The sequence below is a fragment of the Mobula birostris genome, chromosome 6 (genome assembly GCF_030028105.1).
Source record: "Mobula birostris isolate sMobBir1 chromosome 6, sMobBir1.hap1, whole genome shotgun sequence".
Lineage (NCBI taxonomy): Eukaryota > Metazoa > Chordata > Chondrichthyes > Myliobatiformes > Myliobatidae > Mobula > Mobula birostris.
Genome location: NC_092375.1, coordinates 31967880 through 31995369, shown reverse-complemented (window position 1 = coordinate 31995369; position 27490 = coordinate 31967880). Strand labels below are relative to the sequence as shown.

Here is a 27490-nt window from a genome sequence, read left to right as displayed (position 1 = left end):
GATGAAGCTGGCTGAGTTTACAGACTTCTGCGGCTTTTTCTGATCCTGTGCAGTGGTCCATCTGTACCAAGCAATGATGTAACAAGTTAAAATGCTCTCCACAGTACACCTACAGAAACTTGTGAGGGTCTTTGGTGGTGACATACCAATTCTCCTCAAACTCCTAACGGAGGTATAGCTGCTGTCGTGCCTTCTTTGTAATTGCATCAGTTGGGCCCAGGTTAGATCCTCAGACATGTTGTCATCCAGGAACTTGAAAATGCGCATCTTTTCCACTTCTGACCCATGGCAGGGACTGGTGTGTTTTCCCTCAACTTCCCCTCCCATAAATCAACAATCACTTCCTCGGTCTTATGACGTTGAGTGCAAGGTTGTTGCTGTGACACCACTCAACTGTTGATCTATCTCACTCCTGTATGCCTCCTCAGTCCCATCACCATCCTGTCAACAATAGTTGTGTTGTTGGCAAATTTATAGCTGGCATTTGAGCAGTGCCTAGCCATCCAATTGTGGTTTTAGACAGAGTAGAGCAGTGGGGTAAGTACGCATCCTTGAGGTGAACCAGTGTTGATTGTCAGCGAGGAGGAGATGTTATCTCCGATCTTCATAGACTGTGGTCTCCCACTGAAGGAGTCACGGATCCATTTACACAGCATGGTGAATGATTTAAAAGAGCAATCTTGGACAACAGGTGCAACTTGAGTCTCCTTGCACAAAGAAACCCAGTGATAATTGACTCTGCGGGTCGGGCAGCTTCTGCAGAGAGAAATGGACTAGGCGACCCAACTGAGAAAGAACCTTCTATCTCAGATTACGGTGCGCTTTGTGGTGTTAATGCATCCTGTGGCCACGAGGGGCGCTAGTAGTGACCTTGCGCATGCGCATTCAGTCAGGGGTGCGAGATCGGTCACGGAAAGATGGACAAGCTGAAGAAGGTGTTGAACGGGGAGGATTCGTCGGATGATCGAGGCGCCTTGAGCGAGGTAAGGCGACGTCCCGAGTGGGGGTTAGTCGTGGAGCCGTGGCTTAGAGTTAGGGGTTAGGCCGGGCAGCCTGGGCAAGGACGGTGCTGGACGCTGGCGTGTGCCTCTCTCTCTCTACAGCCTTTCACCTTTAACGCGGACTCCTGAACTCTAAGATCGCCATTTAAACATAAATCCTACCTTGTTTTAAACGCCTTTCTTGGGAGAGTACATATTTTGGGAAAATTAAATTCTAAATAGAAGTGCTTCCTGTTGTGCTGTCGCTTTATTATGTTATTTATTGGTATCTTGGTATTATCTACGTCTCAGATGGTGGGCATTCCTTGATGTTAGACGTACGTATCACATTTCATTTAAAGAATTTTTAGTTCTGCTGCTCTAACCTGTAACAAGGGTGTAACTTTCAGGTCATAGTTCAAATCCCTTATGGAAATTAGCTATTAGCAGTTTATTAGTGTCGAGGGTAAGTCTCAGTGATGTCTGCAAACTTATCGGTCAGTCGAGCGGTCAGAAACAGAACTCTAAAACTAGTGCATGCTAATCACGTCGATTCGCATTTGATTATATATTTGTGTCTACAAAATTTGTTCTTTTGTTTTATATGTGTTGTACAAAATGTCAGGATTATGTGTGCATTGTAGTTTGTACTTAAATCAAGTTCTGATTTTATATTGATTTTTGTAACGATTCATTGTGCTCTGCTATGATTTTTTTTTGCATGTAAGTCTTTGTTGCTGTTCTCCAGTTTAGTTCTGTCTGGTGCCTTTGTTTAAAGTACTGCATTTGTGTGTGTGTAAGTTGCCAGAAAATGTAACTCTAGAATTTATATCTTCAAACTGTTAGCCCCTAAGCTAGTGTGTCAAATGACGGAATAGAGTCTATTGTGTGGCCCTATTTTTGGACTTTTGTACGATTTCATAACTTGGTAGTCAACTTTTTATTTGATAGGTATAAGTACTTTCTTAAAATCTGCAAATTGTTTCTTTTTCTTTTCGTTCCTGTTTCTACTGCTACTTCTCCAAAGAAGTTGTTGTTTGTTTCACTACTTTTGTTCTGCAACATGTGAATAAACACCTCCAAAGCTGCTTTTCCCATTTGCAGCAGGTAATCTTTAGTTAGAGATCCATTCACATTGGGACTGGTAGACCATATTTGGCGGAGTATTGCTAGAAGACCCTGAACATGTTTGCCAAGTCAGTCTGCACAAATGTCAGTAAATTAGATTGAGATATCTAATAATCTAGACAGACATCCTGACATTTATGATGGAATCACTTTGGACAAGTTTTTTAATATTCTAAATAATGCAAAATACCAGTGTTTTTTTAAAATCATCTGTAGCTCTGCATAGGAACATCTCCAACTGGCTTTGAATTATTTTGTTTAGTGTTTCAGCTGTTGGAGCTATTGTTAATTCTAAAGATTCTACCATTTGCATCTCAGTTAAATAACACTTATGTCAGAATGCCCAAGAGAATGCAAAAGTGATGTTTTGAAGTCACCTGAATGCCAGAGGAATACAGTGTTATTATGCTAGTGATCTTGATTGCATGCACCAGAAATCCACAGTTTTACCTCTTTATGGAAATGGCTTTCTGAATTTCAGAAGTATTCCCAGAGAGCCTGGGGTCAAACATGAGAATGATTGCAGGAATGTGGTGGCATGACTGAATTCAGGAAAACCACAGAAATCAAGAGTTTTATTAATATTGAATAATGGTAAGCGGTGATATTTCCCAGGGGTTTAGGCTTGTTTTTCTCTCAGGCTGTATAGAAACTTGAAGGGTGCAAAGTGTTAGAACTTAGATAACCACATTCATTTTTTGTGACCATAAAGGCAATTACAAGTGACTTTAACAGTAGACTGAAATTGTTTACAAAGTTGATTACTGTAATTGTGAAATGTTCCCTAGAAGCTTTGTAAAGAACTATAATATTTGACAAAGAAATAATCTAGCATAAGTATAAAGAGCAAATGGCCCCTTTCTGTTCCATAGAATTCTTTATTCCAGCTGAAATTAGACTGATCATATTTGATGTATTGAGTAAAATACATATCTTATATATATCCAATCATCACAACCTGGTATGGAGGTTGTCCTGTCCAAGACCGGAAGAAGCTGCAGAAGATCGTGAACACGGCGCAGCACATCGCTCAAACCAATCTTCTGTCCTTGGACTCACTTTACACCGCACGCTGTCGGAGCAGTGCTGCCAGGATAATCAAGGACACGACCCACCCAGCCAACACACTTTTCGTCCCTCTTCCCTCTGGGAGAAGGCTCAGGAGCTTGAAGACTCGTACGGCCAGATTTGGGAACAGCTTCTTTCCAACTGTGATAAGACTGCTGAACGGATTCTGACCCGGATCTGGGCCGTACCCTCCAAATATCCGAACCTGCCTCTCGTTTTTTTTGCACTACCTTACTTTCCATTTTTCTATTTTCTATTTATGATTTATAATTTAAATTTTTAATATTTACTAATTTTTACTATATTTAATATTTGTAATCCAGGGAGCAGAAAGCACAGAATCAAATATCGTTGTGATGATTGTACATTCTAGTATCAATTGTTTGGCGACAAAGTATAAAGTAAGTAATAATACTGAAGAGTACTGACTAATTATACTAATTATAGAAGGAGGAGGAGAAGATGGCGGTGCGACGCAGCGCGCGCGGCTACTCCGGTGAATGATATCTGTAATCTGTCAAGTAGGGTACCGTGCACAATTCTGATTTGATGGAGACAGACGTGAGAGTACGGAGGAACATCTGGAGAAACTTCTGAAATGCCCGCTTTGCTGCTGCTGGTACTGTGAGATCCGGAATCTCCGGAGGAGAAGGCCCCAAATCCTCGGCTTTGCTTGCTTTAGCGGCTGGGGCGAGGTCGATGGCGCTCAGGAGGCTGTATTGGAGGGGCTGGTCGGAGGCTCGAAGTTTTCGGATGGATGGACTCAGTGTCGGCTGTTGTCGGGTGCTTCCAATGCATCGGCAGTTGTCGGTGCCTGGAGGTTTATGGCAGGGATTCCTCCCTTTTACTGCCTGTTATCGGGGACTCGGGAGTCAATTGGGACTTTTGAGACGTTATTTACTGTGCCCATGGCCTGCTCTTCATCAAATTATGGTATTGCTTTGCACTGCTGTAACTAAATGTTGTAATTATGTGGTTTTGTCAGTGTTAGTCTTTGGTTTGTCCTGTTTTTTTGCGATATCACTCTGGAGGAACATTGTATCATTTCTTAATGCATGCATTTCTAAATGACAATCAACGAGGACTGAGTATTCTCATAATCTAAATTAGATCTATGTTAATTTGTACGCAAAGATACTCCAGACTGAGACCCTCATCAGACCTTGGCCTGAAGCATCATCCTTGTGCAGAACACCCTAAAGGTTAACTTGCAGGTTGAGTTGGTGGTAAGGAAGGCAAATGCTATGTTAGCATTCATTTCAAGAGGACTAGAATACAAGAGCAGGGATGTGATGCTGAGGCTTTATAAGGCACCGACGAGGCCTCACATTGAGTATTGTGAACAGTTTTGGGCCCCTCATTTTAGAAAAGATGTGCTGGCATTGGAGAAGGTCCAGGGGAGGTTCACAAGGATGATTCCCGGAATGAAAGGGTTTTCATACGGGAATGTTTGATGGCTCTGGGTCTGTACTCACTGGAATTCAGAAGGATGAGGGGGGATCTCATTGAAATCTTTCCAATGTTGAAAGACGTAGACGGAGTAGATGTGGTAAGGATGTTTCCCATGATAGGGTAGTCTTGGACAAGAGGGCACAGCCTCAGGATAGAGGGATGCCCTTTCAAAACAGAGATGCAGAGAAATTTCTTTAGCCAGAGGGTGGTGAATTTGTTGCCACATGCAGCTGGGTGTATTTAAGGCAGAGATTGATAGGTTCTTGATTGGACATGGCATCAAAGGTTACGGGGAGAAGGTCGGGAACTGGAGTTGAGGAGGAGGGAAAAAAAAGGATCAGCCATGATTAGTGGAGTAGACTCGATGGGCCAGATGGCCTAATTCTGCTCCTATGTCTTATGGTGTTATTTATTTATTTATTTATTTATTGAGATACAGCGTGGAGTAGGCCCTTCGGCCCTTTGAGCATGCCACCCAGCAACCCCACAATTTAATGCTATAGCCCAGGGGTTCTGCAAGAGATGGTGATTTATGAAAAATCATCTTTCTAGCATTGTGCAACAGTGGTGAGCATTGACCAAGCAGTCCTGTTAGCAACCTCAGCCCACTATGGCAGTGCACAGTTGGACCGTGTTCGTTTGGCTGCGTCCATTCTCAGTTTATACACAAGATAGAGGAGGTTGTTGATAATTGGTGAGCGCTGTATTGCTCAGAGGAGAGGGCGGTAGGGTGTAGAGGAGCGTGAAGCGTGTTTTCTGAGCATTGAATGGACTTGCCCAACTTGGGCTATGATGTCAGCCTCTCTCTTTCCCCAACTTCCCCTTGTGTGTATTCGACCGACTTATGGGAGCAAACAAGCTACCAGTGTAGTGGAAAATTGGAGGGAAATTTTCACTCTTAAGAGGGTCCAGTGTGGCAGTTTTTGAAGAGGAGGTGTGAGATGGCAGAGGAGGATTCTGTTAATGATGTTCCTCTGGATTTCCAGCATCCACAGTTTCCGCAATGATTTTTCGGAACATGGTGACATTTAATTGGATATTCTGATTGCATATGTGGCTCCACTAGCTGCCTGTTATCCATCTGAGGAGTTAATTCTTCCAGTGTTGCACAGAAGCTTTGAAATAACTTGACAAACTACCTTTCAATTTACCTTTCACTGACCAAAATGCTTTAATTGTAATTGGTGTACAAACCTTAGTTAATCATTGGTATTTAGTTGAAGAGAGTTGAATAAATGACTATCAAATAAATGGCTGATGTGGAAATCTGAAATTAAAACAGAACGTGCTGAGAAATGTGCAGCAGGTCAGGCGGTATATGTCGAAAGAAAAACTATTAACATTTTGTGAGCTGGGGAAAGTAATGCTGAAGAAGCTTATTGGAATTTTGTCCTTGTGAAGAAAAGACTAAAAACCAATAGCTTAAATATGTTGTGGGGGGGAGAAAAAGCTGCCCTTGAAACTTCAAAGATTTTTAAATCATGAGCTTGTTGGGACACATCGGGACCAGTACATTTTGGCCTAATCAATCAGCTACTCCAATTAGCCGAAGTTTCATAGAAATAGTTGAAAAGATACTTTTTAAAAAGATGAGTTACCATTTAACTGAGTAACAAATTATGTATTTAAAAGAAATACAGACCAAATTAGAACACTACTAATACTGCTGCAGTGCTAGTCAGTGGAGGAATTCATCTGCGTCGCGTTCTTTTGACTAAATAAAATCAGCGCAGGCATCTTGTGCAGATGCTGGACGGCCTTCCTACAATGTTGTTGACAATTGCATTCTCCAAGTTTTCATTGTAACATTCAAGATGATTGTCGATACCTTCATTTCCTCATAGTTCCTAACTTGTTGAATTAGTGAAATCATTTCATTTTCACTCCCAGCCATTTCTCGCATCCAAGCCTGAATGCTTGAAACCGCAGTGAGCAAAACAGTTCTGAATTGTCTCTTTCCTTATTTCGTGCAAACCATCTGTGACAAAAATTGCTGCTTTTGAACACACATGCATACAACTGACACTACTTAAAAACTGGTTGCTCGAAGCACAGTGCTGCGTCTAATGGCCCTGCAGGTGCGTTCAACTGATGCTAGTTAGAAACGGCAACATTTTCCTGCCCCAAATAAGCAGCATAGTATCCCAAATTAAGGGAATCTTGGATATTTTTCAATTGGTTTTTGTTCTTTGAGTTGTCCCAAATAAATAGCTGTCCCAATTAACCAGAATCCACTGTATTTCATTATGTAGTGGCTGAACATTTGATTCAGATATTTTCAGTTTTGGTATGTAGAAGGATACTTCTCAAAAGTGAAAAAAGTTCCCAAGAAAACAATGAGTATGTGGACAATATGTGTTATTCTAAAATTATATTTATTGACCTCAGTCTTGCATCTCACCAATACTCTTCCTTCATTTGTTCTCTATTTCATCTTGAAAGTTAGCCTTTTTTCTCTGTCTCTCTTGTTGGAAGACTCCACCTTGAGCCATGTTTACCTTCTGATGTAATCTGACCGTACACTCGCTTGTAATAAATGATGGTCTGTGGTTCCTGAACGTTCCTCAGTCCACTTTTCCAGGGCAGCCAGAGATGAGTAAAAGCACTGGCCTTTTGAGTGAGGCTGATTTTTTTAAAAACAAAGTCAATGACAACAGTAGTAATGCCAGATTACAGCTGCATTAAGGAATTCAATTGCAAAAGATTTTTGCAGAAGCTAACAATTACAACTGGAGAACCATTTGGCCCATGGAGTCAGTGCTAGCTCAATGTAACCGCAATTCAATTAGTCCAATTCCTGTGCCTGCTCCACAGAGCCCATCTTATCTTTCAGATGCTTAATGGATCGGCAGTTGGATCTGTATCAATTAATCCTTTATCAGTACGTTAGGTATTGTTACCACTAACTTTTTTTTTGAAATAAAGACGTCATTTCTGTTGTCAAATTTGGCTGTTTTGTACACTTTAATTCTGTATCCTTTAATGATGGGTGTGGTTTCATTCTTCTTACCTTTTACCATTCATAATCTTAAAAGGCTCTCAATCTCCTTCTGCTCCAGCTTCCGCACATAACTAGAATCCCTCATTCCCAGAAGCATTTTAGTACATTTCTTCTGGCCTTAACTTTTCCCAAAGTATGGTGCCCAGTATATGCTCCATGTGTGGTCAAACTTTTGTTTTTATAAAGGTTATTGTGACTACATTATTTTTCACAAATAGAGTATAAGAACTTAGACCATCAGACATAAGAGCAGAATGAGGCCATTCAGCCCGTCGAGTCTGTTCTGCCATTCCGTCATGGCTGATCCTGGAATCCACTCAACCCCATACACCTGCCTTCTCGCCATATATTTTGTTGCCCTGACTGATCAGGAAACAATCAGCTTTCGCCTTAAACTTAAACTTGGCCTCCACCGCAGTCTGTTACCATTGATCCAGAATCAATACTTAGGCTTGTTTAAAGATCTAGATAAGACCTCATTTCCTCAATTTTTTCTTCCATGGTTACAATATTTTATAAAATTTTCCAACTGTCACCAGGGACACCTGACTACCTCATTATTTCTACCAAATACCTTATTATATTATGCAACAGCTAAAGCTCCAGATCCCATAGGCTTTTTCAATTAGTTTTACAAAGGCCCTGGCACTTGCTATGAATATCTTTAAAAATGTAGAAATTCAAAATATCACTCTTTATATATTTCAATGTAATTTTTTCTGTTTGCATCTATCTGAGAAGAAAGTATTTCTACTTAGTTACCTTTCAGTCTTGCTTTCTGTTAGAACTTCTATAATGAGCAACTGTGGCAATGTCCCTTAATGACCAGAAATTGTTTTAAATCAATCTTCACTGGCCTCAACTGTTTCCTGTGGCAGAGAATTCCACAGATTCACCACTCTCTGTGTGAAGAAGTTTTTCCTAATCTCAGTCCTAAAAGGCTTCCCCCTCGTCCTGGACTTCCCCAACATCGGGAACAATCTTCCTGCATCTAGCCTGTCCAATCCTTTTAGGATTTTATACGTTTCAATCAGATCCCCCCTCAATCTTCTAAATTCCAGTGAGTAGTTAATCCAGTCTTCATCATATGAAAGTCCTGCCATCCCAGGAATCAATCTGGTGAACCTTCTTTGTACTCCCTCTATGGCAAATGTCTTTCCTCAGATTAGGGGACCAAAACTGCACGCAATACTCCAGGTGTGGTCTCACCTAGGCCTTGTACAACTGCAGTAGTACCTCCCTGCTCCTGTACTCGAATCCTCTTGCTATAAATGCCAGCATACCATTCGCCTTTTTCACCGCCTGCTGTACCTGCATGCCCACTTTCAATGACTGGTGTATAATGACACCCAGGTCTCGTTGCACCTCCCCTTTTCCTAATCGGCCACCATTCAGATAATAATCTGTTTTCCTATTTTTGCCACCAAAGTGGATTTCACATTTATCCACATTAAATTGCATCTGCCATGAATTTGCCCACTCACCCAACCTATCCAAGTCACCCTGCATCCTCTTAGCATCCTCCTCACAGCTAACACTGCCGCCCAGCTTCGTGTCATCCGCAAACTTGGAGATGCTGCATTTAATTCCCTCATCCAAGTCATTAATATATATTGTAAGCAACTGGGGTCCCAGCACTGAGCCTTGCGGTACCCCACTAGTCACTGCCTGCCATTCTGAAAAGGTCCCGTTTATTCCCACTCTTTGCTTCCTGTCTGCTAACCAATTCTCTATCCACATCAATACCTTACCCCCAATACCGTGTGCTTTAAGTTTGCACACTAATCTCCTGTGTGGGACCTTGTCAAAAGCCTTTTGAAAATCCAAATATACCACATCTACTGGTTCTCCCCTATCCACTCTACTAGTTACATCCTCAAAAAATTCTATGAGATTCGTCAGACATGATGTTCCTTTCACAAATCCATGCTGACTTTGTCCGATGATTTCACCGCTTTCCAAATGTGCTGTCACATCTTTGATAACTGACTCCAGCAGTTTCCCCACCACCGACATTAGGCTAACCGCTCTATAATTCCCCGGTTTCTCTCTCCCTCCTTTTTTAAAAAGTGGGGTTACATTAGCCACCCTCCAATCCTCAGGAACTAGTCCAGAATCTAACGAGTTTTGAAAAATTATCACTAATGCATCCACTATTTCTTGGGCTACTTCCTTAAGCACTCTGGGATGCAGACCATCTGGCCCTGGGGATTTATCTGCCTTTAATGCCTTCAATTTACCTAACACCACTTCCCTACTAACATGTATTTCCCTCAGTTCCTCCATCTCACTAGACCCTCGTCCCCCACTATTTCTGGAAGATTATTTATGTCCTCCTTAGTGAAGACAGAACCAAAGTAATTATTCAATTGGTCTGCCATGTCCTTGCTCCCCATAATCAATTCACCTGTTTCTGTCTGTAGGGGACCTACATTTGTCTTTACCAGTCTTTTCCTTTTTACATATCTATAAAAGCTTTTACAGTCAGTTTTTATGTTCCCTGCCAGTTTTCTCTCATAATCTTTTTTCCCCTTCCTAATTAATATGATGCTATTTTACTTTTCTTGTAGGTAATGGAAGGAAGCACCTTAGGATGGGGAACTCGAGTGAAGGGCTTTCTTGTCTGTTTTGTAGCTGGAATTCTGTGCTCTATTTTGGTAAGCTAATTTGAATTGACAGATTTTATTCTATCTGAAGTATGTACAAAGTTGGAACTTTGCATTCTAAAGTGTTATGCAAGTAACCCCCACTTTACTGGGGAATTGTCTTTCTGGAAAGCAATCTTTATTCTGATTTTATGAAATATGAAGTAGTGTCATTTGCGCATGTCAAGAAAATTGTAAAAAAGTAGATTTCTGCAAGGATGAAATTCTGTTACCCAAACTGTTGTATTGTGGGGTCACCTGTACTAAACGCACACTATGATCACTATGTTTGCTACTTAAAGTTTCATTCTAATATCTGAGTTATCCAGGGTAAGATTGAGAGGCAAAGGACCAAAAGTGTTCAAAAATTTCTTTTTCTAATGAAATGAAAGTTGGAGGGTTCTTAATGACGGTGGGTTCATGATAAGTGCTGCGGTTCTCTTATTGAAACGTTTTCTTCTTTTGAGGCCTACATTCACAAATATAACTGTCCAAATGTATTACAAACTTAATCATATTTTTTGATGGCAGTGTTAAGAGCACAAGTGGGTAACTTATAAGTTTTCTAATCACTGATCCCTTGTTTTTGATTCTGGTTGGTTCTATGCTTATCTTACTGTAAGTTAATTGTCTCCATGATGCACAAAATGGGCTTGCCAATAGAAAAATAGCCTGTGTGGATTTTTGGGAAAAAAATGTCATTTGAATAGCAATAGCCTATCTATTTTTCCTTTGACCCTAAGAACATTCTTTTGATTTTACAGTAAGTGTTATTTTAAATCAATTCAAATTTGGCTGATTTTTTTTTTTGCAGTTTTGTTAGTATCTGATTTATTGGAAATGTTTTTTTTCCTGAAGGTTTAGATACATTGAAGGCTACCACTAAAATTGAGCAGATTTGTATTGCTCTTCTCTGCTGCCCGATTACTAACTCTCCCAGTTTTTTTTCAATTCAGTGCCACTCTTCTGATGTCCTTTTCATACTATTCTTGTAGGAGTAATATTAATACAAAGTTTTTCTCCGAAACAACTCACCACAATTTCTCTGCCCGTCCAATAAAGGGGTTATTGCTAAATCCATCCATGATTGCTGGCGTGGCTGAGTACAGCTCCACCACCATATACAGGTTTGCTGATGACACCTCTGTTGTGGGCTGTATCAAAGGTGGTGATGAATCACCATACAGGAGCGAGATTGAAAATTTGGCTGAGTGGTGTAATAACACAACCTCTCATTCAATGTCAATAAGACCAAGGAACTGATTGTAGACTTCAGGAGAGGGTGCTGAGGGCCGGTAACTTTAAATTCCTGGGTGTCACTATCTCAGAAGACTTGTTCTAGGCCCATTATATAAATGTGACCTTCAGGTTTGGGGGACAGAGTGAGTCTAGGGAAGACCGTCTCTGGCCCGCCAAACGTGTGAAATCTGAGGTGCAAAACCTCTTGTTTGTGTGAATGCTGCCTGATGTGTTACCCCTGTTACAAATCTGTACCACAAAATAACAAACTGCACCATATGCAATTGAACGATTTAGCTTTATAATTCTTAATTTGACTAGCGGGTTAGTAAAGAAAACAAAAAGAAAAAGACCCATTTTAATGAAACAGTCTAATACGCATGTTGGAGCTCACAGTTTCCTGTCTGTTAGTCTTCCATCGATTTCCCCTGGGCAGCCTCGACTCTCGGCCCTATTGCAAGTCTATGACTTCCCCATTCTGGCATCTTTTCTCTCCACCTTCTGCCGAAGAAAAGACCACGAATCTCACTCTCGGGCACGCAAGAAAGGAAAAACACTCCCTTCATTGGCCGGCACACATTCCAAAGCCCCCGTTATCTCTAGTCATAAGCCAAACATTGCTGCTACAGAGAAACCATTACATTAGCAGTGAAACCTTTCCCAGGGTGTTACATAAATATAACTGCGAAGAAAGCACGGCAGTGCCTCTACTTCCTCAGGAGTCTCAGGAAATTCGACATATCATCAAAAACCTTGGCAAACTTCCATAGATGTGTGGTGGAAAGTGCACTGACTAGCTGCATGGTGGCCTGGTATGGGAGCGCTAATGCCTTTGAACGGAAAATCCTACAAAAGGTAGTGGATTTGGCCCAGTACATCAATGGTAAAACTCTTGCAAACATTGAGTGCTGCTACATGAAATGATGCCATAGGAAAGTAGCATCCATTATCAAAGATCCTTACCACCCAGGCCATGCTCTTTTCTCACTGCTGTCACCAGGTAGAAGATTCAAGAGCTCCAGGAGTCACATCACCAGGTCCAGGAACAGTTACTACCCCTCAACCATCAGGCTCTTAAACAAAAGGAGATAACTTTTCTCATTTAAGGACTCTTTTATCTTATTATTTCATGCTCATTATTTATTTATATCTGAATTTGCACAGTTTGTTGTCCACTGATCCTTTTTCAGTTACTGTTCCATAGATTTGCTTAGATTTCCTGCAGAAAAAGAATCTTAGGGTTGTATGTGGTGACATGTATGCACTCTGGTAATATATTTTACTTTGAACTTTGAGCTTTTGAACTTTGGTAGCACCTAAAACTTTCAGTAACTTCGGTTTAGAAAACAGAAACTCATTGTCACCCTGAAATACTTAGGTTCAATCCTTGCCCTTTCTTTGGACCTGGTTTAGATATTTCTAATGCTTGAAATGAATGTTCAACCTAGTAAGCAAAGCTGCTTCCCCACAGTCATCTTTATGACTTGATATTTATGACATCTAATTTACACTTCTTGGGGCAGTCCATAAATTATCTTTACATTTGTAGCCACTTTTTGTTTACCAGGGTGTTTAAATCAAAACTATCAAACTGAAGGATTATGCAATGCATAGTTACAAGCAAAGACATTTCTTTTAATATAATACTCCATGCAGCCCTTGGGGACAAAGTTTGCATCTAGTTCCGAACACTTTTTGCATTACAAAAGAAGATGGTGATCTGCCTCCTTAGGGCACAGCAATTGGTGTGTTGAAGCTCTTGCAGTGCCATTAAGTTAGATTGCAATTGATCTTTTTATATATAACCAATGGTAAAATAATACAAAAACTTCATTGTCTAACTCAGCTGTCAAAGCCAAGTTGAGACATCTACACTTTTCCCTGCCACACCTCCAAATCAGGAAATGAAAGGGATATTGTTTAAAAAGTACATACATAGTTTGTGTTAGTTAATTAACAGTCTGTTTACAAATACATTTCTTTCCCAGGGTGTATGCTTTCTCTGGATTCCAAAAAAAGGCTTAATACTTTTCGCTGTGTTTTATAGCATTGGGAACATATCATCCATTGGTAGGTAAGTCACAATTAGTATACAAATAACTACCGTGAAATCAGAGCAAATGCTAAACATTTTTAAGCCATTTGTCCAATTTACAAAATGGCAGTTATTTGCTTGTTATTCCATACAGAATTTTCAAGCTTTTTATCCCAGAATATTTTACAAATTGTTAATGCAACGAAATGTTCTGAGGCTTTTTTTTAATTGTTTATTACTTTTGAGTCTTTTTGTGATTTATACAATTCAAATGAAATGTAGGAGCTGTACTGTCTTTGTGCACTTTCAGAAGCCAATGCCTATTTCAGCATGTGATACGAAGAGCTGATCTTCCAAGTTAGCCCAACAATGAACATAAACTTTGGTTCCTTCAATTATTCTGCTCCGTTAGTATTTTTAGTTTTCTCAGGATTGATAATATGAGGAGTTTGCACTACTAAATGGAAAAAAAAAATGAAATTATAGTGGCTTTATTCAAATTCACTTAATTTAGATGCATGGAAACTTTATTTACATCCTATCTGGGTTGCACTTAAAATTCTGCCATGAAACCTTTGGTTCTGGTAATTGAATTACAGCAGTATAAAATAGATGATGCAAAAAGCATCCCACAAAAAGATTCAAGTATTTAAAAGCATGCAGCTTGTAGGAATACTTGATATTTGTAAGGTAGTGCAAGATTTTTCACTTTTTATTGCAAATAGTTCTTGAAGTGCAGGAATTCTACATTTCATAGTTGTGTACAGTTACTCTGAGGCATATCTTAGTTTGGATTAAAACACTGCTAAAGTTTATTCTGACCTTTTCAGTTTTTAAATGCACTTCTGGTATGAAAATGAGTGTTTGGAGGCCAAGAAGTAGAACTCAAGCTTATCTACTCTTGCCTAACCTCTGGTTTTTGGAGGTGATGCAATATCTTCATTCTGCAATGGCTTAGCTAAATGTGCATAAGTATTCAAGTAGACATTCCAGTATTTTCTGGATGGTCTTTATAATCATTTGCTTTTGTAGTGTAGCAGTGTTAGTTCCCAGAATTTAGCCTGCTGATTACTTGCTTAGGGATTTAAGCCAACTTAATATTATTCTTGAATGTGAGCTGTGATTCCATTTTTGACATTCTTGTCTCCACGATTGTAGGATGTGGGTTCAGGGCCCACTCTAGAGATTTGAGCACACAAAAAAAGTTGAGGCTGACTTGCTATAAGGCACCTGTTTGTTATCCTTTCAGAACAATGAGTTGTTACCCTGGCTCTTTGAACTTATCATTCTTCATCAGTGTTTTTTTTCATATGTAAAAGATCCAGTGGCAATATTTTGAAGAGTTGATGTTTTAGTGATTGTTTTGTCTGATTGTACACTTTAAAAAAGTTATCTGTTCATCAATATATTGTAAACACGAGGAACTCTGCAGATGCTGGAAATTCAAGCAGCACACATCAAAGTTGCTGGTGAACGCAGCAAGCCAGGCAGCATCTCTAGGAAGAGGTACAGTCGACATTTCGGGCCGAGACCCTTCGTCAGGACTAACTGAAGGAAGAGTTAGTAAGAGATTTGAAAGTGGGAGGGGGAGGGGGAGATCCAAAATGATAGGAGAAGACAGGAGGGGGAGGGATGGAGCCAAGAGCTGGACAGGTGATTGGCAAAAGGGATATGAGAGGATCATGGGACAGGAGGCCCAGGGAGAAGGAAAGGGGGGAGGGGGGGAAACCCAGAGGATAGGCAAGGGTATAGTCAGAGGGACAGAGGGAGAAAAAGGAGAGAGAGAGAAAGAATGTGTATATAAATAAATAACGGATGGGGTACGAGGGGGAGGTGGGGCATTAGCGGAAGTTAGAGAAGTCAATGTTCATGCCATCAGGTTGGAGGCTACCCAGACGGAATATAAGGTGTTGTTCCTCCAACCTGAGTGTGGCTTTATCTTTACAGTAGAGGAGACCGTGGATAGACATATCAGAATGGGAATGGGATGTGGAATTATAATGCGTGGCCACTGGGAGATCCTGCTTTCTCTGACGGACAGAGCATAGGTGTTCAGCAAAATGATCTCCCAGTCTGCGTCGGGTCTCGCCAATATATAGAAGGCCGCATCGGGAGCACCGGACGCAGTATATCACCCCAGCCGACTCACAGGTGAAGTGTTGCCTCACCTGGAAGGACTGTCTGGGGTCCTGAATGGTGGTAAGGGAGGAAGCGTAAGGGCATGTGTAGCACTTGTTCCGCTTACAAGGATAAGTGCCAGGAGGGAGATCAGTGGGGAGGGATGGGGGGGATGAATGGACAAGGAAGTCACGTAGGGAATGATCCCTGCGGAAAGCAGAGAAAGAAAGATGTGCTTAGTGGAGGGATCCCGTTGGAGGTGGCGGAAGTTACAGAGAATAATATGTTGGACCCGGAGGCTGGTGGGGTGGTAGGTGAGGACCAGGGGAACCCTATTCCTAGTGGGGTGGTGGGAGGATGGAGTGAGAGCAGATGTGCGTGAAATGGGGGAGATGCGTTTGAGAGCAGAGTTGATTGTGGAGGAAGGGAAGCCCCTTTCTTTAAAAAAGTAGGACATCTCCCTCGTCCTGGAATGAAAAGCCTTATCCTGAGAGCAGATGCGGCAGAGACGGAGGAATTGCGAGAAGGGGATGGCATTTTTGCAAGAGACAGGGTGGAAGAGGAATAGTTGGATAGCTGTGAGAGTCAGTAGGCTTATAGTAGACATCAGTAGATAAGCTGTCTCCAGAGATAGAGACAGAAAGATCCAGAAAGAGGAGGGAGGTGGGGAAATGGACCAGGTAAGCTTGAGGGCAGGGTGAAAGTTGGAGGTAAAGTTAATGAAGTCAACAAGCTCAGCATGCGTGCAGGAAGCAGTGCCAATGCAGTCGTCGATGTAGCGAACGAAAAGTGGGGGACAGATACCAGAATAGGTTTGGAGCATAGATTGTTCCACAAAGCCAACAAAAAGACAGGCATAGCTAAGACCCATACCCGTGCCCATAGCTACACCTTTAGTTTGGAGGAAGTGGGAGGGAGCCAAAGGAGAAATTATTAAGAGTAAGGACTAATTCCACTAGACGGAGCAGAGTGGTGGTAGAGGGGAACTGATTAGGTCTGGAATCCAAAAGGTAGCGGAGAGCTTTGAGACCTTCCTGATGGGGGATGGAAGTATATAGGGACTGGACATCCATGGTGAAAATAAAGCGGTGGGGGCCAGGGAACTTAAAATCATCGAAAAGTTTAAGAGCGTGAGAAGTGTCACGAGCATAGGTAGGAAGGGATTGAACAAGGGGGGATAAAACCGTGTCGAGGTATGCAGAAACGAGTTCGGTGGGGCAGGAGCAAGCTGAGACAATAGGTCTGCCAGGACAGGCAGGTTTGTGGATCTTGGGTAGGAGGTAGAAACGGGAAGTGCGAGGTGTGGGAACTATAAGGTTGGTAGCAGTGGATGGGAGATCCCCTGAGCGGATAAAGTTGGTGATGGTGTGGGAGACAATGGCCTGGTGCTCCTTAGTGGGGTCACGATCGAGGGGCAAATAGGAGGTATCCGCGAGTTGTCGCTGTGCCTCAGCAAGGTAGAGGTCAGTACGCCAGACTACAACAGCACCCCCCTTATCGGCGGGTTTAATAGTAAGGTTAGGATTAGTGCGGAGGGAGTGCAGAGCAGAGCGTTCAGAAGGAGTAAGGTTGGAATGGGAACAAGGTGCGGTGAAGTCGAGATGGTTGATGTCCCATTGGCAGTTAGCAATAAAGAGATCCAGAGCAGGCAGAAGACCAGAGCGGGGTGTCCATGAAGAGGAGGAGGGTTGAAGACGGGAGAAGGGGTCATCGGTGGGGGTGGAAGAGTCCTTGCCGAAGCAGTAGGCTTGGAGATGGAGACGGCAATATACTGTTACTTGTTGAAGGTTATTGTGTACAAATTATTAATACGTTAAAACAATGTCTACAGTTTGTAAATATTTGTAGGGCTTTGGGATGGCCTGCTGTTGTAAAGGTTCTATATAAATGTAATTATTTCCTTTGTCAATGAGATTTTGAACCATAAAGAAATAGCAGCTCTCCAAACCTTTTTCCCCTTGCATACTTTTCTCAATTTTTTGTTATTGATAATTTATGATCTTGCGCTTCGCTTTTGTTTTTCAGTACATTGTTCTTGATGGGGCCTGTCAAACAATTGAAAAAAATGTTTGAGCCAACTCGATTAATTGCTACCATTGTTATGCTTGTAAGTATTTGAGTATTTTATTGTATCTCTATTTGAGCATTTCAGAACTTTCTCTGGCATTCCCAAATGCAATTTTCTTGTACATAATTCTATATATGTATCCTGTTTCTGAATTGGACTATGCACGACTCCTTGGTTGGAATTATAATCATAATTAGGCTTATTTGCTGATAACATCCATAAGGCCTAGGAGCAGAATTAGGCCATTTGGCCCATTGGGTCTGCTCCACCATTCCATCGTGGCTGATTTTTATCACCCCTCTCAATCCTGTTCTCCTTTGACGCCCTTACTAATCAAGAACCTATCAACTTCCGCTTGAAATGTACTCAATAATTTGGCCTCCACATCCATCTGTGGCAACGCAGATTTACCATTCTCTAGTGAATGAAATTCCTCTATCTCTGTTCCAAAGGGCTGTCCTTGTTCTGTCTTGGGTTGTACTGAGAGGTGGAAACTACCTATGTATATTTTTATCTAACAGATTTGCTTTTCTACTTCAAAACAATATTTAATTGATAAAGTTTTAAAAAATTATTGTACATTCAAATGTAATGCTGATATTGAGAAACGGTCTTCCATGTTTTATCAGATTATGAAATAAAAAGGTGTTATGAATAACACTAATCAAATCCATTAACTTGGATCTCTTGAAACCATTCATTTTTGGCTGATTGAATTGCGTCCTGTGTAGTACTACAAAAACACGAGGAATTCTGCAGATGCTGGAAGTTCAAGCAACATACATCAACGTTGCTGGTGAACGCAGCAGGCCAGGCAGCATCTCTAGGAAGAGGTACAGTCGACGTTTCGGGCCGATGTCCTGACGAAGAGTCTCAGCGCGAAACGTTGACTGTACCTCTTCCTAGAGATGCTGCCTGGCCTGCATTAACTTTGATGTATAGTGCTACAAAAGATGGTTCATCCAGGTATAACTGAGCTGAGTTTGAGAAATCTAATCAGATTTGCATATTAAACAGAGCTAAATGAAGAAAGGAAGCTATGAAGACGTGAGATCACATAGGGAGATGTCTCAGGGTTAAATGATTGGGCAAAAAGGCGGTAGGTGCAGGTAATTGTGGACTATTGCAAGCATCCACTTGTTAGTAAATATATAAATTTTAATTTTATTTTGAAAGATAATGACCTAACAAATGATATTTTGAAAGGATTTAACTGTTCCTGTATACATGCAGGTACAGCAATTGATCAGAAAGTAAAATGTTTAAATGATAATACAAGTATTTGAGTTTTATGGTAAGTCTGCAATTATGCAGGGCATTAGTGAGATGAGATGGAAAGAAGAGGAGATAGAAGGGTTGTAAGTGGTGAGATGATTCACAAAGTTGATTCCAAAGATAAGACGCTGTCATTGCATTAAATGGGAGTTTGGGTGTTTAGAACAATGAGAAGTGATACTGAAATGTTAAAAATCTTTGGAGGTTGTGAATTTCTAGGTTGCCTTAAGTGGTGTGATAATTCTCTGAACCTTAATGCATATTGGATGTGAGCACAGAGGACATGGTTGTAGAAAAAGGGGGAAGAGATTCACCAGGGAAGTGAGGGTAACTTTTGTGACCAAATGAGCGGTGAGTAGCTGGAATTTAGTCATGAACAAATGGTAGAAACTGATAGCATTTAAGAAGGCTTTTGATGAACTCTTGAATCAATTACACGTAGAAAAGTATGGGCCAAATGATGGAGACGGGATAGTGCAGATGAGTGCCCAGTGACTGATGTAGATGCTGTGAACTGAATGGACAGTTTCCATGCTGCATGCTTCCATGACTCGATAAGGCAATGATAAATACTGTATATTCAAAGAATCAGGAATCTCCATGTACAAAAAAAAGGTCTCTTAGTTGAGGGTTCAAAAGTATTCCAACAGTTAAGTATTCGAATGTGTACATAGCACAAAGCTATCTTCCTGTATTTAGAATTACCTCTTTTTAAAGCAGTATGACTAAAAATTACGAAGTCTGCCACCTTGCAACAAAATTTTCCATCACACAGTTTTTGTGTTGGGCATTTTACAAAAGCAGATGGATAGATGTTAAGAAAGGAAGTGGAAATGGTGAAGTTTCTGGTAAGTCTAGGTATCCAAGAACTAAATATTACAACATCTGAAAATGTTATTTAGTTCCTTTAGTTGAGTCTGCCTTTTAATCTTGAAATTACAGATTTGGAATTGAATAGTGCTGAACAGAATTTGGCAGTGTTACAGTATTCCTGACATCAACTAACTGTTGGGTAGATGTGTGGAAATCTTGAAATAGTCACTTTGTTTATTGATGTTATCTCAAAGTGTGAAATGTTTTCTTTCTACAGGTTTGCCTTGCGTGTACACTGTGCTCCGCATTTTGGGTATGTCTCTCTTCCTTAAAAATGTAAAAGGAAATTATTTAGAGAAAATTATTCAAAATGTGAAATCCATTTGTATTTTCTCTTGCAGTGGAAGAAAGCAGGACTTGCTTTGATATTCTGTGTGTTGCAGTTCTTTGCCATGACTTGGTAGGCAAACAAGTTTATACTGAAAGTTCTTCAAATTTACTTTATTTGCAAGTGTGTCAGTTAACATGCATGACATTTGCTGCTTTGCATGATCATTGAATAGGTCAATAAGATGGCTGATAAAATTTCCAAACTACTCTGAACCATGAAGGAAAAGAGATCAAATGGTGTCCAGTACAGTTACTGAAATGAAATCTAAAGGCTGCTGTGCAGTGGTGGACACGAAAATGGGTTTGGCACGTTCTGAATCCAGCCTTATAACAGAGGGCTGGATTCAAAGGCAGTTTCCCAAAGGGAGCAGATGTTCTCACTAGTTTACGCAAGTGAGAAGATAATTTGATTGAGTACAAGTTGTAAATTCACAAAAAGACAAAGTTAGTACTGGGCAAGTTAGAGGAAAATCTAAACATGGGAGGCTTTTGCTTTACACAAAGTTAATGATCCACTTTAAACGATCAGTTATCTTTTAAGAGTCAGCTCAAATAAACTTGACCTTTTTGGCTGAATGTGAAAGCTATAATTGTTTGAACCTACCATAGGATTAATTTTTAACATGCACTTATTTTATAGAGCGCTACTAAGCAAGAAATGCATGTCACTTTCAAACACTGCCCAATCATAAAATGTATATGTAGCATGTTGTAAGAAGAAAATTTAGTTCCTGGTTCCTCTTGTACTTTCTGTCCAAGTGAAAGCAGAAAATGCTGGAAATTTCAGCAATGCACACTGTCATCAGTTGATACAAGAATACTTGCACTTCCTCATTCCTTGGCTTCAACCATGAGCCACCTTTTGTATTTGCTTGCATTCTTTTTGATAATGCATCGTATGTGAATCATAATGTAAGTATCTTGTGCTTATAATTGGTTGCTTTTGTTCTGCTCAGTATTAATAGAAAATTGTTCTTGAGTAGGTGAGAAGGACATAAACAAAAGTTAGCCACAATATTGCTGTTAAAAGAGAACCGTATTGCAGTTACTAGTTGATTTTAGTTGTGTTAAAGGGGGATGTGAAGAAGTCTGTGGCCAGAGTTGTCCTTTATCTTTTAGCTAAAATTGGACTGTTTCTGAATTTTGACAACAGCAGTTAGTGTAAAAAAAAACGTGACAGTAATAATTGTTTCCTCTTCTTTTCAACAGGTATAGTATTTCATATATTCCATTTGCAAGGTGAGTACTTAATACAAATGTAAGAATGTGTATAAGACCATAAAACATAGGAGCAGAAATAGGCCACTTGGCCCATCGAGTCTGCTCTGCCATTTCATCATGGCTGATCCATTTCCCTCTCGGCCCCAATCTCTCGATTTCTCCGCATATCCCTTCATGCCCTGACTAATCAAGAATCTATCAACCTGTGCCTTAAATATACCTAATGACTTGGCCTCCACAGCCATCTGAAATAGAAAGAGGAATTTAAGGAGTACATTGGTAATTAACTGTTCTTAAAAAAATAAAGAAAAGTGGGTTATTTCTTTTGGGTGCATTTTTCAACAGAACTGTGAGTATCATAGAAATACTATTTCCTACCCAAACCTGATAATCCCTCAGATTACTACAATTTATTTCCAAGCTATAGGCATCTAAGCAGTGTCATTAACCTACATCATTTAGAGTACTGAAAACATGTGAACAAAATCTGTTCTGTTAAGGATATACAGTATTTAGAAATCATACATCCTATATAAAACGTATTTGAGAAAATATTGTATCAGCCAGTGTTGGAAGAACTGCTGTTGCTTCACTCCAGGAGTAAAGTAGGCATTCTGAAGTATCACTTCAGTGGAATGCTGAAGGAATATTGCTATATCAGATGCTCAGTTTCACTTGAGTTTGATGCTTGCTGTGACTTATTTTGCAGCAAATAATGTCTTGATGTCTTGGCCAATATTCATCCTAAACCAATACTGTTTAGCTTGCCCTCCATACCACTGCTATTTGCTGTATTGTCCTAACCTAAGAAAGTCGGTTGTTGTTTTTTCCTGTGTCACAGTGACTACACTACCAAAACAATCTTTGCATTGCAGTTAGTGTGAAAGCTCTTATTTTGCATGCTATTAGTCAAATTAAGTTGATATTTAACATCTAGATTTTATTAGTTTTATGTTGGTATCCCAGTATCTGCTTTTCCTGTATTCTTCTCAGGTCCATGGATCACTGGCCTTTCTTGGCTGTTGTTTCAGCTTAATTGAACACACAGGTTCCTTTCTAATGATTGCCAATTTTCTACCTAATCATCATGCTACTCTAATTTAGTGAATTGCAGTCACACCCACTGCTAAAGGGGATTTTATATTTACATATAACTGACATGGTGTTTCCTCTGTGAATGTATAACACAAAACTTGCTATTATTTTGTAAATTTTGACCTGTATGCACTTAAATTGTACTGGAATTCCCTTGCACCTGACATCTGAAGTAGAGTTTTTTTTTCGGTTTTAATACAAAAGTTACATAATTGAAATGTTGCCATCAGGCAGCATTTACTTGGTGTTTGAGAAGTGGCAGCTTTGTTTTGATGTCTGTTTGAATCTTGTTCACAGAGATGCAGTGATAAAGTGCTTTACAACATGTTTGGCGTGAAAACTACTTGCCTGAAGGTGGAAAGGAGCAACATCATGTTAAAGGCAGATTTCGCATTCTGCGTTTTTCTGTGTCTGTTACGAAGAATCACAAGTTTTGCTAAATATCTTAATGTATGCTTCAGTAATGACAATAATTGTATCTATACTTCTTGAATTCTTGTTTACCATTCAGAAAATTATTGTCCGCTTGACCTGATCATCTAATTATAATAAAAGGGGTAAATGGTCATTATTAATATTATGTAAATAATATACATTTTCATGACCATTTACTCCTTTTGTAATAAGGGGGCCAATGGTCATTATTCTGTTTAGTCTTTTGATCATAAAGTCCATCAGAATAACCATAAATGACCATCAGAACATGGATTAGAGGGATTTCAGAAATGCTGTTGCAATTTCTGCAAATGCATCAAGGGTTTTGTGACAATGAAATCTTACATGAAACTGAAAACACATGGTAATTCATTAAGCTGAACCATTTTGAATATTGACCACAGTGGTTTAAGCTTTGTAGCCTTATTACCTTAATTTTGTGATTGAAACAAAATATTTTTGGTATTGACATTTTTTGGAGGGAAAGTATAGTTTTTACAAAACTCGCTAATTTTAATTTATTATGTATCATCATGACAACTAGCTTTTGTTTTCTGCACTACTGAATCATCAAAAGGAAAAACAGTTTGTCAAATGTGATGCTCCTATTTATTTCCTAAAAGTACAAATCCAATGATTTTTAAAGGGCTTACACCAGAAGTATAAACAACAGTGCCTTTATTTTTTGGGAATTCAGATGCTGTCTTTAGCTGCAGTGTACAATGATCAGACAATTTTCAATCTACTAATATCCAGGTGCCTGGTGAACTCCAAGTAACAACACTTTGATATTAAATATCTTGGGGCTGCAGGTTACAAGTGTGCCTTTTGGATTAATATGATGTAGGTCTTAAATGCACTCACCAAACATTATCCATCTTTTTATGGTAAATGAAAGCTGATAATATAGGATTTATGATTACTTTTATTTCAAAGCATCTGAACTGCATGCAATGTAAAAAATCAGAGGAAAATTAATATAGATGTTTCAACAGTGTATCAATAATTTGGTAAATCACTAACGCTTATAAAACCTATTTTGGTGAACTGCATTAATGACTTGTCTTTTTCTATTTTTTCTATTTTCCATTACAAATATTGAAGTGCAGCTTATTGCAAGTTTAACCTTTATAAAGCTATTTCAGTTAAATGTAACAATAGTTTAAAATGTTAGATGGTGTTGAGCTGAGATTTTCCATTTTGATTCTGAAGTTTCAACTTTATAGAAGTATGGATGAAGGTTGAACGGAGGGCAAAAACTAAATTTAACTTTGGGACCAATTTATGCTTGCCATTCTGTAGATTGGGATGTAGTTTATTCTAGGGATTTTACTTTGGCCAATTGTAGTATCGAAGGTAATATTTGAGACCTAGGATGAAAGGATGATATTTTAGTATAGAAGTACTTGCTGTAAATAAAGCTACTTCCATCAGTGCTTATAATACATCAGACATTGAAAGTTGCTTCTGGTTTTGAAGTCTATGCTTGTATATATTTTTTCTTTTGCTAATTGGATCTGTATGATCAGAATGTTTTTGTCAATTCTGTAACAGCAATATACTCAGCCCACTTTTGAGCAACAAGTGCCTTAGAGCAGATATGCATTGTAGGATTGTAGTTATGTGCTTTAATTAGCTGCTTTGTTTATGACTGATGTTAAAATCTAGTCTTATCTACTGTAATACTTAATCTTTTTTCGCATTTTCTATTTAAACATTGAAGATTAAACTGCATGAATTAACATTAAAACAGCTTTCAGATCGACTTTTCAAGGACATTGTAGCTAGACTGGAGATCAAACTCTGGAGTCAATAAAAGGGGAAAAAATTGCAGGTGCCAGAAATTTGAAATAAAAGCAAAGAATATGTTGAAAGTTTGCAGCAGTTCAGGCAGCATATGTAGAAAGAGAAATGGCTAATGTTTCAAGTCCAGGACTATTTGTAGAACTCTTTCTACTGATGCTGCCTGACGTGCAGTGTGTTTCCAGCATTTTCTATTTCATTTTAAATTTGAGTCACTCATTTAGATCAGTGTCCATTGGGTGGATACATTGAATTGTTATTTTGTGGATGGACAAAGAAAGAATTCCTTTGTTTTCCTTTACATACTCCCATTTGAGATTCCTTCTTGTGTAATACAAAGATGGTTTGATTATGATATTGGTGCAAATCTCACTTTTCAAAATCAAAATTTGCATCTGTATAACCCATGAGTGAAATTGACTATTATTAAATTCCTCATGTCTAGTATCTGAACTTCTAATGAGAAATAATTTTTGGTTAAAATTGCTATTTTCTCTGAATGAGTTGTTTGTTGAGATGAAGTTTCAGAGAATAATATGTACTGATACTGAATGAAATTTGATTTTAACTTGCATGTTTTTTACCAACTCAATTTCCATTTGACTTTTTTCAAATTGTGTAAGTAATTATTGCTAACCAGTTTCAAGAAAAAAAATAAAGCATGTCTTAGTCTCTCATTGCACACTTGCTCAGAGAGAAAATATTGTATCTATATTTTAAAGCTATGAACCTGCATCTCCATCGGCACTTGCACGTAGAGATAGTTGTATTAAATAATAACTGTGCATCTGTTCTAGATTTTGCACACTTAAGATGATGGAAGTGTAGTATACTTTATGTAAATGAATATTTTTATAGAAGTGTTAACTCTGTACTTGAGCAAATGTTGAAATGGATTTTGCATTTTTGATTTGTACAGGTTAATGTGTAGTAAACCAAGAGCAAAGTGCCTGTTAGCTCTCTGAAGAGTTCCTGCTTACTGGTGTTTATTGCTTTATATGTACTAGAATAAATTGGTACCATGCTGTGCTGTAGATTTTCACTAAAATGTTCTCTTGGCTTCTGATTATTGTAAAACATTATTTAATTGCAAATAAACAAAACAGCTTTCAGTTTCTTTTGAAGCTTCTCTTTCAAACAAAACGATCTTCAAATACAAAGTGATTGTCATGCTAGTATATTACTCGGGTCAATGCCTCTTAAATTCTTCTTGCATCAAATTCTTGAACACAGCTTAATTTCATTTGAAGTGTTTCCATCGACAAAACACAGCTTCTGTTTTCCTCTTGTGATTTGGGGAATACAAAAGCTCCAATGACACTGGGAGGTAGAGGAGGATGGTAAAAAGAAAGTCTTGCTGTTCATGATGTTGGCCCCAAATTCTTAATCATGTCATTGCTACTCATTTCTAACTCGTGAACTAGCATGGCATTTATATAAGGAAGCTTGGGTAGTAGTTTAGAAATTGTTTACCGATTAGGCTTATACAAGTTAATTTCTGTATAATTGCAGAAAGATAAATGATCTGGTTTAATTATCTCCTTTTGGATTTTGACCTTATGCCATTGTAGAGGCAAGAGGGAGGAACGAGCTGACGCTTCAGGTCAGGATAGGGGAGGAAGAGGAAAGATGGCTAGAATATGAAGTTTAGCAGACTGGAGGTGGTGGTTTGAAATTTAGCAGACTGGAGGTGGTGGTTTGAAATTTAGCAGACTGGAGGTGGTGGGTGTATGAAGTTTAGCAGACTGGAGGTGGTGGTTTGAAGTTTAGCAGACTGGAGGTGGTGGGTGGTTTGAAGTTTAGCAGACTGGAGGTGGTGGGTGGTTTGAAGTTTAGCAGACTGGAGGTGGTGGGTGGTTTGAAGAGGGAAATGATGGGCAGATGAGACCAAGCGGGGTGAATGGAAAAAAAATAAGCCAAAGGGGAGAGAAGCCAAGAAGATTGGTGGGAGTGGGTAAGGAACACTGAGTGCAGACTGCTGGAGTGAAATTAGGCGGTGTTTTTGTAGTTTGGATTTCACCTCTGTGCAGAAAGCTAAGGAGAGTCAGGTCAGTGTGGGAATAGAAGTGGGACTTGAAGTGGCATGCAAGTGGAAGCTCAAGATGGCCATTGCAGACAAAGCACATATCCTCAATAAAACTCCTGTATGTTCTGTCCCTTCTCATTCCAACTCCACCCCCTGCAACTTTCCCATTCTTCACCCTTCCTCCATAAGTTCTCTTTTATCTGTTTCACCTGTTACTTGTCCTACCCCTCCTCCATACTATTATTTTCTCTTTCTCCTCCCATTCCATCTCAGTACGAGAGTTCTGACTAAAGGTCTTTCACCCGAACCATTCAAACTGTTTCTCTTCCTGCCAATGCTCATTGGCATAAAGTGATTCCAGATGTACTTTTATATATAGAAATAGTGGGATAGTAACCTGAAGCTTGATACATGACAATTGCATACTAAACATTAGAAGCTGATGGATCAGACCAACTGTGCTGCCACAACATGAAGAGGAGTTGTCCTGAAATAACTTGAATGAGATCAAACAGCTTCACGGGAGTCACTCGTTAAACCTGGAAAAAAGGGAAGGGTGATCATTATAGCCCCAGTCTGTCACTGTAAGAGTTCCCCACACAGTCTCTCAGGTCTGATCATTCAGTTCTTTATTCAATGACCTTCCCTTTTTAATAATTAAAATTCTACAATATTCCATTGGTAAATCTCAGAGCATC

General features: G+C 39.5%; 1 protein-coding gene across 1 annotated transcript; it reads left to right on the top strand.

The window, feature by feature from the left end:
- Nucleotides 1–884: 884 nt before the first annotated feature.
- On the top strand, nucleotides 885–25878 carry sft2d2a (SFT2 domain containing 2a). The gene is made up of 8 exons (XM_072260124.1): nucleotides 885–983; nucleotides 10200–10286; nucleotides 13502–13587; nucleotides 17692–17773; nucleotides 20100–20135; nucleotides 20224–20282; nucleotides 21422–21451; nucleotides 22826–25878. The coding sequence occupies exons 1-8, from the start codon at nucleotides 918–920 to the stop codon at nucleotides 22863–22865; spliced, it is 486 nt and encodes a 161-aa protein (XP_072116225.1). The 5' UTR covers nucleotides 885–917; the 3' UTR covers nucleotides 22866–25878.
- Nucleotides 25879–27490: the final 1612 nt, after the last annotated feature.